The 12,693-nt window shown below is 45.9% G+C and overlaps 1 protein-coding gene across 2 annotated transcripts in view; it reads right to left on the bottom strand.

Moving 5' to 3' along the window:
• Positions 1 to 12,693, bottom strand: part of LOC119958485 — a 705,387-nt gene that overhangs the window by 222,629 nt on the left and 470,065 nt on the right. For both annotated transcript variants that reach the window (XM_038787045.1, XM_038787049.1), the window contains one exon: positions 465 to 554. In XM_038787045.1, the coding sequence (XP_038642973.1) occupies positions 465 to 554 (90 nt within the window). The remainder of the gene's footprint in view (positions 1 to 464; positions 555 to 12,693) is intronic.

The following is a 12,693-nucleotide window of genomic DNA, read 5'->3' as shown; positions in this document are numbered from 1 at the left end:
TTTTATAAAATATATATATAAATTTAAAGTACCCAATTCATTTTTTCCCAATTAAGGGGCAATTTAGTGTGGTCAATCCACCTACCCTGCACATTTTTGGGTTGTGGGGACGAAACCCACGCAAGCACGGGGAGAATGTGCAAACTCCACACGGACAGTGACCCAGAGCCTGGGACCTCGGTGCTATGAGACATCAGGGCTACCCCACTGCACTACCGTGGTGCCCCTGCCTGAAAGGTGTGGCCCTCAGTGTCAGTTCAGTCACTCTCACAGATTTCTGAACAGTCATCAGAGAGCAGTATCATCGAGGCTTAAGGGCATGTTGCTTGGCCAACCTCTTCGTGTGGTTAGTATACATTGTAGGAATGAGTAAATATAAGTACACTGAACAAATAAAGTTACAAAAAAAATCAATATTTGACTCATTGTATAAGCGACATATACTATGTAGTTTTCTGACATACCTCGGTCCATTCAGAACATTGACTGGCCTTTTGACAGTCAGCCAGATCTGGTAAAGGTAAAATTAGTCGTCTTCCTTTGTTTTGATTCAGCTGCAACAGAAAGACAAATTCCAGTTAAAATACAGTGCGAGCACTGAAAAAGTAAGCAGCCAGCAGTTTGTTTTGTTTCCATGGTTAAGCTGACACTTGGCTTCCCTTTCATGTCTTTAAATAAAGCAGCCTCTGGAGCTTTCAGTCAAGCACTAATGGGTCTTGTAACAGTGCCAATTACGAATGGAACTTTAGATTGCAAACTATAGACCACAATTCCCTGAATTTCCCCAACACAATGTGGTTTCAAGTTGCGGGTAAAGTCACTTTTGAGATGGTCAGTAGTGAACACATTCCAGATAGTGACAGATCTACCTTTGTAGGTTCTTTGTTCCAAATGCCGCATTCAGTGAAACTGTAAGTGTTCTGTCCAATCTTATTTTCCACACAGTACATTGGTCAATGAAATTATGTCCTGACAATAGATTATATGCTGCAGGAACAATGGAACTATGAGGAATGCAATCAGTCAAAACAAAACAGAAATAGGAGCAGGAGGCCATTTGGCCCCTCGAAAATGCTCTGCAATTCACGAAGAACATGGCTGATCTGATTGTGGCCTCAACTCCACTTTCTTCAATCTAGTCTACTCCTCCACCATACCCAGTACCTCTCCCATCACCCATGGCACCTTCCCATGCAATCGCAGAAGGTGTAACACCTGCCCCTTTACCTCTTCCATGCTTAATATCCAAGGCCCAAAACACTCATTCCAGGTTAAGCAGCGTTTTGCTTGCATCTCTTCAAATGTGGTCTATTGCGTTCTCTGCTCCCAATGTGGTCTCCTCTATATCGGAGAAACCAAATGCAGACTGGGTGATCGCTTTGCTGAGCATCTTAGGTCTGTGCGCATTCAGGACCTGACCCTCCTGTTGCTTGCCATTTTAACACAAGACCCTGCTCCCATGCCCACATGTCTGTCCTTGGCCTGCTACAATGTTCCAGTGAAGCTCAATGCAAACTGGAGGAACAACATCTTATCTTCCGGTTAGGCACGCTACAGCCTTCCAGTCTCAACATCGAATTCAACAACTTCAGATGATCAACTCTACCCCACCTAGACCCATTTGTTTTCATCCCATTTAATTTCAACTGTCTCTTACCATTTCTTTCTTTCTTGTCTTTCTTAATATATATTTAAACCCCCCACAATTTTATCCACATTTCCTTACCCCTTATCCCCTTTGCTTCCCCCTTCCCCTCCCCCACATCTCCATCTGTTGGCCTCTGATGTTAGTTTCTCTGATGTTTAGCCTCTCATACCTTTTGTTCTCTCTGGGGACTGCCATTAGCACTCTTTCCCCTTGGTTTCTGTGGCTATTAGCACCCCGTTTCCCATGGTTTCTGTGGCTATTAGCACCCCGTTTCCCATGGTTTCTGTGGTTATTAGCACCCCGTTTCCCTTGGTTTCTGTGGCTATTAGCACCCCGTTTCCCTTGGTTTCTGTGGTTATTAGCACCCCGTTTCCCATGGTTTCTGTGGCTATTAGCACCCCGTTTCCCTTGGTTTCTGTGGCTATTAGCACCCCGTTTCCCATGGTTTCTGTGGCTATCAGCACCCCGTTTCCCTTGGTTTCTGTGGTTATTAGCACCCCGTTTCCCATGGTTTCTGTGGCTATGACTCATCTTAAATTCTCACTCCACAGTATAAATATTCCCCACATTCTCTGACTGTTAGCTTTGACAAAGAGTCATTGGACTCAAAATGTTAGCTCTTTTCTCTCCCTACAGGTGCTGCCAGACCTGCTGAGATTTTCCAGCATTTTCTCTTTTGATTCATATTCCAGCATCCGCAGTAATTTGCTTTTACCTAACCTGCACATCTTTATAACCGTGGGAGGAAACCGGAGCACCTGGAAGAACCCCACGCAGTCACAGGCAGTCACCTGAGGTTGGAATCAAATCCGGGTCCCTGGCGCTATGAGGCAGCAGTGCTAACCACTGTGCCACCATGCTGCATCTTCAACTTTTTCTCGTAAAATGGTCTCTTCATCCCAAGAATCTGTCAAGTGAACTTTGTCTGAACTGTATCTTATGTCAGGAGACCAAAACTGTAGAGAGCATTCCAGATGTGGTTTCATTAAAGCCCTGCACAGCTGCAGAAACACGTCACTACTTTTATACATGATTCCCCTTGCAATGAATGTCATGTTCTGTAGACTGGCCAAAGTGAATGATGAACTACAGAACATCTATTTTAAATAATTTATTATGGAACAACTGCGTGATAAGATAACTACGATAAATAAAATAATAATCTCCTAACACTAATTAACGATTGTAGAGCTATTGCAAAATACATCTATCCTCCCACACGACCTACACCTAACTACCCAGCCACAGGGTCACGTGGTGTGTTTACACTGCCACCTAGTGGTTGGGGTCATGCATAACATTACGTACAAACTTGCTTTATGCATATCATCACGATAAACATCAACATTCCATTTGCCTTCCTAATCACATAGTGTACCTTCATACTAACCTTTTGTGATTCATGTACCACGATACCCAATCCCTCTGTATTGTAGAAATTGAGTGTCTCTCAATTTAAATAGTGTACTGCATTTCTATTCTACCCGCCAGAGTGAACAAGTTCACATTTTCCACACTATACTCCATCTGCCAAATTTTTGTCCACTCTCTTAACCTAGATAAATCCATTTGTAGACTCTTTAGGCTTGATTTTCATCCTTGATAGTGGGAGGAGAGAAAATTAATTCCCGGCTTAGACCATCCGCCTTCAGGGTAGGATTTTCATTGTGCGTACATGGGGCGGGATGTGGGCTTCAGTTGGGCAGGTCAACCCAGGCAAAAGTTCAGAGGCAACCACAGTAGTTGTTCGGTGCTGAGGCAGAGCATTTGAAAGGCCCGCTTCAATGCTGTGGGACTTAGACCCCGTTAAAATTAAATCAGAAAGGCCCTCCAATCCTCACTCCCTCATCCTCACACTCTCCCCATGTACCATCCAAGCCACCTCATGCCTCCCACCCACCTCGATGACCCTCATACCTCCTATGGCAAACTATGCCTCCCCCAAACATCCTCTATGGCCTATCATGTCCTCATGCCATGCAATGCCATGCAAACAACCCTATATCCCCATATGCCCCCTGCCAGGTTATGCCTTCCAAACAACCACTATGGATGCCGATGAACTAATGCCAAGTATGCTTCATTCTACTTTCTTGACAAAAATCCCATCAATCCATTAGTGTGTTTAAACATCTGAGCCCCAGAGAAAATGTTTCATTGACAGCTCTGGTACTAAATATTGTAAATTTCACATATATTTATGTGAAATAAATAAGTATGGCAGTGGTACTAAATGAGTACTTTGCTTCTGTCTTTACCAAATTAGAAGATGGTGACAATGGTCCAGTTGAAAATGTGTGTGTTGAGCAACTGAGCAGTACTGTGATAGATAAAGAAAAGGTACTAAAAAGGCCGACAGCACTGCAGATAGAGAAGTCGCCAGACTCGGATGGGATGCATCCTTGATTGTCGAGAGAGGTAAGGGAGCATATTGCGGAGTCGTTGACAGAAATTTTCCAGGCCTCTCTGAACACAGAATTAGTCCTGGGGGACTGGAGGATTGCAAATGTGACACATTTTTTAAAAAAGGGGCAAAAGATAATCCATGCAACTACAAAACTGTCAGCTTGACATCAATAGTGGGGAAACAGTCCAAAGATGTGCGGGTTAGGTGGATTGGCCATGCTAAATTGCCCGTAGTGTCCTAATAAAAGTAAGGTTAAGGGGGGGGTTGTTGGGTTATGGGTATAGGGTGGATACGTGGGTTTGAGTAGGGTGATCATGGCTCGGCACAACATTGAGGGCCGAAGGGCCTGTTCTGTGCTGTACTGTTCTATGTTCTATGTTCTATTAAACTGATGGAGGCCATACTACGGGATGAGATAAATATACACTTCGAGAAAAATAAGTTAATACTAGACAGTCAATATGGCTTTGTCAAGGGCAGGTCATGTCTGGCAAATTTAATTGAGTTCTTTGACGAGGTGACACAGGGAGTGGATGAAGTTAATGTTGTGAATGTTGTATATTTGGACTTTCAGATAGCATTTGATACAGTGCCACATCGCAGGTTGTTTAGCAAATTAAAAATGTTTGGGATTGGTGGCAGCATGCATTAAAAGTTGGCTATGAGATGGGAAAAGAGGGTAGGTATAGATGGGCATTTCTCAGACTGGAGACAAGTTTAAGTGGTGTTCCCCAGGGCTCAGTGTTGGGATCCTTGCTTTTTATGATTTATATAATGATTTAGAAATGGGTGTGGAGGGAAAAATCTCTAAATTTGCCAATTGTACTAAGCTAGGGAGAATAGTGAATTGTGAGGATGAAGCTGAGCAACTTCAAAGGGACGTTGACAAGTTGGCCAAATGAGCAGATAACTGGCAGATGGATTTCAATGCAGCAACATGTAAAATAATGCATTTTGGTAGAAGAAACATGGGGAGACAATATAGGCTCAAGGGTACAACTTTGAAGGGAGTACAGGAGCAGAGGGACCTCGGGGTTTATGTGCACAATTCTCTGAAGGTGGCCAGGCAAGTTGGAACAGTTGTTAAGAAGAATCCTTGGGTTTATAAATAGAGGCATAGAATATTTTTTTCTTCTTTTTTATTTGTACATGAGATGTGGGCGTCGCTGATTGGGCCAGCATTTATTGCCCAACACTGAGGGCATCTAAGAATCAACCACATTTCTGTGGGTCTGGAGAGAGTGCAGAGGAGATTTACTAGAATGATACCAGGAATGAGGAATTTTCGATACAAGGAAAGATTGGAGAAATGGGGCTTGTTGTCCTTGGAGCAGAAAAGATTAAGAGGCAACTTTATTAAGGTGTTCAAAATTCTGAACAATTTTTGACGGGGTAAACATGGATATTCTGTTTCCACTAGTTGGTATGTTAGTGACTGGGAGTGACAATTTCAAAATGGCCAGCAAGAGAGCGAGGAGTGAGATGAGGAGAAACTTCTTTACTCATAGTTGTTTGGCTTTGGCATGTGCTGCCTGGGAAAGTGGTGGAGGTGAATTCCTTAGGAGGTTTCACAAGAGAGCTGGATATATATTTGAAAGTGATGAATTTAACTCCCACAATCTCCGACATTGTTTCGAAGAAGGAAGCCCAGAACTTAACCAACTTAGGGGAGGACCAAAACATATGTGAATGGTTCGCCGGCCCCCTCGAGCATCGCTCACATCTGTCCTCTACACCCAGAAAGAACCCACACGTTCTCCACAGGATTTGGAACATCGCCACCGACTCCTCCAGCCCAGCAAACCTACCATCCAGAAACAAATCCCCAAACCTCCAGGGCCCTTGCACTCCCAGACCTTATATGATGAATTCATCCCTGCTGGTATGAGCCTATGGTTCCTACAGACCGGCGCTAACAATGACATAGGCTGTTATTTGTAGTACTGTTTGAATTGGTTCCATATTCTCAGAGAAGCTGTTGCCACTGGGCTCACAGAGTACTTGGCTTGGGAGAACGGAAGAGGAACAGTAACAAGTACCTTCAGCCTCAAACCTATACAAGAGGCCTCCTCCATTCGCCCCCAAACCATCCCCAAATCCTCAAACGTGCTCCGCCCTTTCTTAATGTTTGCTGCCCAGTAATAATATGTCAAAATGAGGTAATGCCAACCCCCCTAACTGCCTATCCCTCTGCAGGAACACCCTCCGAACCCAAAAGATTTTACCTCCCAAAAAAAAGTCAGAATTAACTACGAAAAAATGGTTCAGGAAGAAAGACTGGAAAATATTGGATCACAAACAAGAACTTTGGAAGAATGTTCATCCTAACCATCTGAACCTTTCCTGCCAAGGATAACGGGAGGGCATTCCATCTCTTCAAGTCTGCATTCATCCCCTCTTCCAGGCTAGCCAGTTTCAACTTATGTAATGAGACACAATTGTGAACCACCAGTATTCTAGGGTACGTAAAATTGGTCCTGGGAGATGGTAACCTCTCCAGATCAGCTCCGTTCCCCAGAGGGTTCACCAGAAAGACCTCACCATTGCCCACATTCAATCTATATCTTGAGAAGCAGCCAAACTTTCTTAGCACCACCATTATCTTTCCCACACTAGAGAGAGGGTCCGTGACACACAGCAATAGATCATCTGCATAAGGAACACCCTATGCTCCCAATGCCCCTTCTCTATATCCTTCTACACGGCCGACGCCTGAGTGCGATTCCAGTGGCTCAATCGCCAATGCAAACAGGAACGGGAAAGTGGGTATCCCTGCCTTGTGCCCCTACCAATGAATTGGTAGACGCTTGCAGTTGGGTCCCTGTACAAAAGCCAAACTACAAAATTAATTTAGGCCCAAAGCCGCCCCAGTACCTCAAAAAGGTACCCTCACTCTACCCTGTCAAACGCTTTTTCCACGTCCATGGAGATGATTACCTCTGGATCAACCCCCAATAAGGGCGACAGCACCACATTCAGAAGTCTCCTAATGTTGGCCGACAACTGCCGACCCATAACAAAACCTGTCTGATCCTCAGAAATGACCCCTGGCAGGCACCCCTCCAACCAAGTTGCCAACACCTTAGCCAACAGCTTTGAATCAACATTTAGCAGAGACATCGGCCAATATAACCTACATGTCATGGGGTTTGTATCCTTTTTCAAGATTAAAGAGATTGATGCCAGCGCCAGTGTGGCTGGTGACACCACCCAGGGGCAGAGAATCATTAAACATGTCTAACAGGTATGGCCCCAACACAGTCGTGAACAGTTTCTAAAATTCCACAGAGAATCCATCTATCCATCTGGGCCCGTTGCCTTCTCCGATTGTATTGAATAAATACATTTCATAATCTCCTCCAGCCCCAGCGATGCCTCCAACTCCTGTCCTCTTTCCCTGACCGCCACCGGGAAGGCTAACCTATCCAGAAACTGTACCATGGTCGAGGCTTCCTCCGGAGGCTCAGACTTGTGTAGTCCCCAGTAAAAGTCCTCAAATACTCTGTTGAGTATCTCTAGAGAAGAAACCAACCCCCACCCCGAGTCTTAACCTGAGCTATCTCCCAAGAGGCCACTTGCCACCTCAACTGATGAGCCAATAAACCACTGGCCTTCTCCCCCTACTCGCACAACAAAGCTGGCTCACTGTCTTGCCCATAGACGTCAACTCAAACTCCACCTGAAGCTTCTTCCTCTGCACTAACAGCTCCGCCATGGGGCAGCAGGGAACTGACATTCCACCTCAAGGGTGAAATCCACCAACCTCTGCCTCTCCGCACTAGCAGACTTATCTCTACGAACATTGATTGAAATGAACTCTCCCTGGTAACCATCTTCAGTGCTTCCCAGAACATGGAAGGTGAGATCTCCTCATTCTTATTAAACTTCACATATGTTCCAATAATAATAATCTTCATTATTATCACAAGTAGGCTTACATTAACACTGAAATTAAGTTACAGTGAAAATCCCCTTGTTGCCACACTCCGGCGCCTGTTCGGGTACACTGAGGGAGAATTCAGAATGTCCAGTTCACTTAACAAGCATGTCTTTTGGGACTTCTGGGAGGAAGGCGGAGCATCCGGAGGAAACCCACACAGACGCAGGGAGAATGTGCAGACTCCGCACAGACAGTGACCTAAGCCGGGAATCGAACCGGGTTCCCTGGCGCTGTGAAGCAACTGTGCTACCCACTGTGCTCCCATGCCACCCAATAGCGGAAGCTATCATCTCACAAACCCATTGTCTGTAGCAACGGTGCATCCAACCTCCCCGGGGACTGCTGGGCGCAGCCCATCTCAAAACACACATCGACATAGTGCAGAGCGTGGTCAGATATGACAATCGCCAAGTACCCCACCCTCACAACCCCGCGAGTAACGACAAAGAAATTGATACAGGAGTAGGCCCGATGTACAGGCGGAAAGAAGGAAACCTCCTTCTCCTTGGGATCTAAACCTCCACAGGTCCACCACCCTCACCTGCGCCATAAACACTATCAGTTCCTTTGCCACCCCTGATGTCATAAAGATGGACACTGCCACCCCCCTCAAACCAGTACATCAACAAAGAAATCTTCATCGCCAGCAATCTATCCCTCCCCCCTTCGTAATTCCTCCCCCCCGCCCCTTCTGGCCCCACCGCCTCGCTCACCAAACACACACCCCACTCCTACCAACCCCCATTGCTCCTCCTTCCCAAAGAAAGAAAAATCCAACCATCCCAGGCTTGTTACCTTCATGAACACCTTTTGCACCCCCCGCCAGGTAACTAGCCGCTTTCTTTCCCACTTTGCTCCCATTAACCAGCATATCTGCTAGCAGGGTGGCCACACACCTGGTGAAAAGTACAAGTCATACACACAATAAATCAACAAACATCTACCCGAACCCACGTTTAATATAGAACATCCTACAAACCCATGCCCACACCCACTCCTTTACCCCCCCCAACATATCAATAGTTTCCAACAATATAATAGTAAACATAAAATCAATAACCTGTCTAAAAGACAAAAAAATAACAGAGACACGTGAAAAACAGAGAAAGAGAAAATAAAACTGAATGTGACCCACAGGCGAGCTGGGTACACCACTCCAATGCGCACTTTGCCCCAGTAAAGAGCCGCCTTGGTCTTTTTTCATAAAATTTACAGTGCAGAAGAGGCCATTCAGCCCATCGAGTCTGCACCGGCTCTTTGAAAGAGCACCGCAAACAAGGTCCACACCTCCACCCTATCCCCATAACCCAGCAACCCCACCCAACACTGAGGGCAATTTTGGACACTAAGGGCAATTTAGTGTGGCCAATCCACCTAACCTGCACATCTTTGGACTGTGGGAGGAAAACGGAGCACCCAGAGGAAACCCACGTACACACGGGGAGAATGTGCAGACTCTGCACAGACAGTGACCCAAGCCGGGAATCGAACCTGGGACCCTGGAGCTGTGAAGCAATTGTGCTAACCACAATGCTACCGTGCTGCCCAATATTGAACATGTCTTATTGAACCATGCATACCTTTTTGCTAGTTCTGCCCCAATGTCCTGATAAATTCTGACGGGATAGCCTTCCCAACTACATTCTCAAGTGCCCTTCGCCCACCTCAGGATCTTTTCTTTATCTAAATACCCATGGATACGGACTATGATCGCCCGTGACAGCTCCCCGGATCTGGCCTTCTGTCTCAATGAAGGAGGTCGAGGGGCGACCTGATATAGGTTTACAAAATTAAGAGTGGCATGGGCAGAGTGGATAGTTGGGCGCTTCTTCCCAGGGTGGTAAAGTCAATGACTAGGAGACATAGGTTTAAGATGCAAGGGGAAAAGTTAAGAAGAGCTATGCGAGGCCCATTTTTTACACAGAGCATGGTGAGTACCTGGACCTTGCTGTCTGGGGGAGGTGATGGAAGCAGATACGATAGCGGTGTTCAAGTGATATCTTGATGAATACATGACTAGGATGGGAATAGAGGGATTCGGACCCCAGAAATCTAGTAGCTTCATCGAGTGTGAAGTTCACATAATGATGAGCCTTATTGTAGAGAGCCCTGCTTGATACATGTATGTGTTGAGGATTGCGATATGCCATAGGCCCCCTGTGGATTCTTGGAATGATCCGCAGGCAAAATGAGTGTGGCGGTGACCTTCAGGGCCATTGGCAGGGGATATCCTCCCAGCATTAGATTCTCCCACAGAATTTTGCAGATATGATCCACCATATCTCTTGACAAGTGTGGACGGGCGAGGCATTGTCTGTTGTTCATGTCCTGCCAGGAAAGTCTTTGTCGATAGACCTTGGTCATGTGAGTTGCCTCCATGGGATGGGTTTAACATCCTCATCCTCTGGGTGTTGCTGGGATCACCCTGGACCATGGATCTCAGGCCAGGCCTCCCCTCGAAGCTGGGCTAGGTGGTACCAGGTCCTTCTCCTCCTCAATTGGATCATTGCCATCAAGAAAGCAATGCTGAGCACAGGCTCCATTATTCAACCCTCCTTCTCCCTTTAGATTAATGAACAGTGGGAAATATAGTAGTCCACCCACTCATACACCAAAAGCCAATGTTATGCTCTAGATCTGCTTGTGCACTGCTAGATTTTTGCTAATGCAGCCTTGCAGCTGAGACACATACTTACATAACTATGTGACCAAAACGACAATCCTCATACTTGACAACTTAAATTCACAGAGCTTTGGAGATGTTTGGACACATTCATGAAATGTGCCACCTTACCAAAGGCACTCCTGAAAATTATGATCTTGGATGTTGATCAAGCTCAGCTTGCACTTCAGTAAGTTTGGCCTGTTATCCATGCCAATTATAGAAAGCAAATTAGAGGTTTTCATTGCTCCTGTGGCAGGTGTGCAGCAGCTGTGTTTTCTTCACAGTTGCCTGCATTTTCTTTTCTCGCACACTTTTTTGTTAAAGCACAAATGGAGCGACTATATTATGAAACCTTTGACTCTTGCAGCTTCTTGATAAAGTCAAACAAAAGGCACCAATGGCACCTTCCCAAGGAAGTCTTTGCCTTCTCTGTCAGCTCTGACTCTATTTCAATGTTTAGAGTTCAGCTGCTTGAGGACATCCCTTGCAATGGGTCCCTGAGTGGAGTCCTGGGTTCCTCCTTCACTGACTCAGACCCCTGATGTGCAGATACTTTTCCAGTTTCAATTTCTAACAGCCGCATAACTTTGCTGTAGTGATCTCTCAGTATATATGATCAATATTTGTAATGCTAGTACAGGCAATTGAACACTGCTCATTTCAACAACTCAGCTCGTTCAAAAGAGTAATATATATTACGTAAGGTAATATAACATTTGTGATAGCAAGATGATGGTTATGAGATTTTATTTTAAGACCACCATTGACCCATCCCCAGTGAGTGTTAATGTAAGTCTACTTGTGAAAATACTAAAGATTATTATTATGTAAGTTGTATGGATATTGAGCATTGGCTGGGATTCTCCGCCCCCGGTTTTGGCAGGTGGGAAAGTCGGTGGGGCTGAGAATCCATTGGGAGTCCTCAAATGGCTTTTATATGGATTTCCCATTCAAATTGTTCTCAGCCCCTGCCAATGACATAATGGAGCTCCTGCCATGAAAGGTTGGAAACTCCATTACCATGCATTAACATTAGGGGCAGCAGGGTAGCATGGTGGTTAGCATAAATGTTTCACAGCTCCAGGGTCCCAGGTTCGATTCCCGGCTGGGTCACTGTCTGTGTGGAGTCTGCACGTCCTCCCCCTGTTTGCGTGGGTTTCCTCCGGGTGCTCCGGTTTCCTCCCACAGTCCAAATATGTGCGGGTTAGGTGGATTGGCCATGATAAATTGCCCGTAGTGTCCTAATAAAAGTAAGGTTAAGGGGGGGTTGTTGGGTTACGGGTATAGGGTGGATATGTGGGTTTGAATAGGGTGATCATGGCTCGGCACAACATTGAGGGCCGAAGGGCCTGTTCTGTGCTGTACTGTTCTATGTTCTATGTTCTATCTCATAAGCCCGCTTACGCGCTCTATCATCCCCCACATTAGAATCCACCCCCCACTCCGCCGTCATGAAGTCATATCAGTGGGGTTTACAAGAGGTCCTGACAGAGGGGGACCTGATGAAGAAATCCCACCAGGGACGCATAGGTAAGTACAGTCAGAAGGGGAGAGGGGATCATGCCAGGGCAGTGTTCCCTGGCATTGCCAGGTAGCACTACAGGGGAGGTGGGGAATTCTGTTGGGGAGGTCCATAGGGGACCAGGGTTTCCTGTGCCTGTGTCTGTGGTGGGGGAGAAAGTTCCTGGTGTCTTGGGGCGGGGTCTCCCTCGGGGAGGAATGTGTCATTTGGAGAATCCTTTTTTTATTTTTATTATTTTAGATTGGGGCACCCCCTGATCTCTCGAAGACCAAAGTTGATGGTGGGGCAGGCTGTGCCAGCGTGCCATCGTGGGACCCACTCCAGGATTTATTTTAAACAATGGTGGGAAAAGTCGGCAGTGAAGCCTGTGGGCAGCACATTGCTTTTTACACTTGTGTTAACACCTCGTTAAAAAATGATAACATTCCACCCATTCTATAACATTTTCATTAAGGAGCGAGGAATGTGCTCGCAACTTCTTGTGTCCATTTGTGTATATTTGGACATAAAG

The sequence above is a fragment of the Scyliorhinus canicula genome, chromosome 2, assembly GCF_902713615.1.
Source record: "Scyliorhinus canicula chromosome 2, sScyCan1.1, whole genome shotgun sequence".
Classification (NCBI taxonomy): Eukaryota; Metazoa; Chordata; class Chondrichthyes; order Carcharhiniformes; family Scyliorhinidae; genus Scyliorhinus; species Scyliorhinus canicula.
This window is presented reverse-complemented; position numbering and strand designations above follow the sequence as displayed.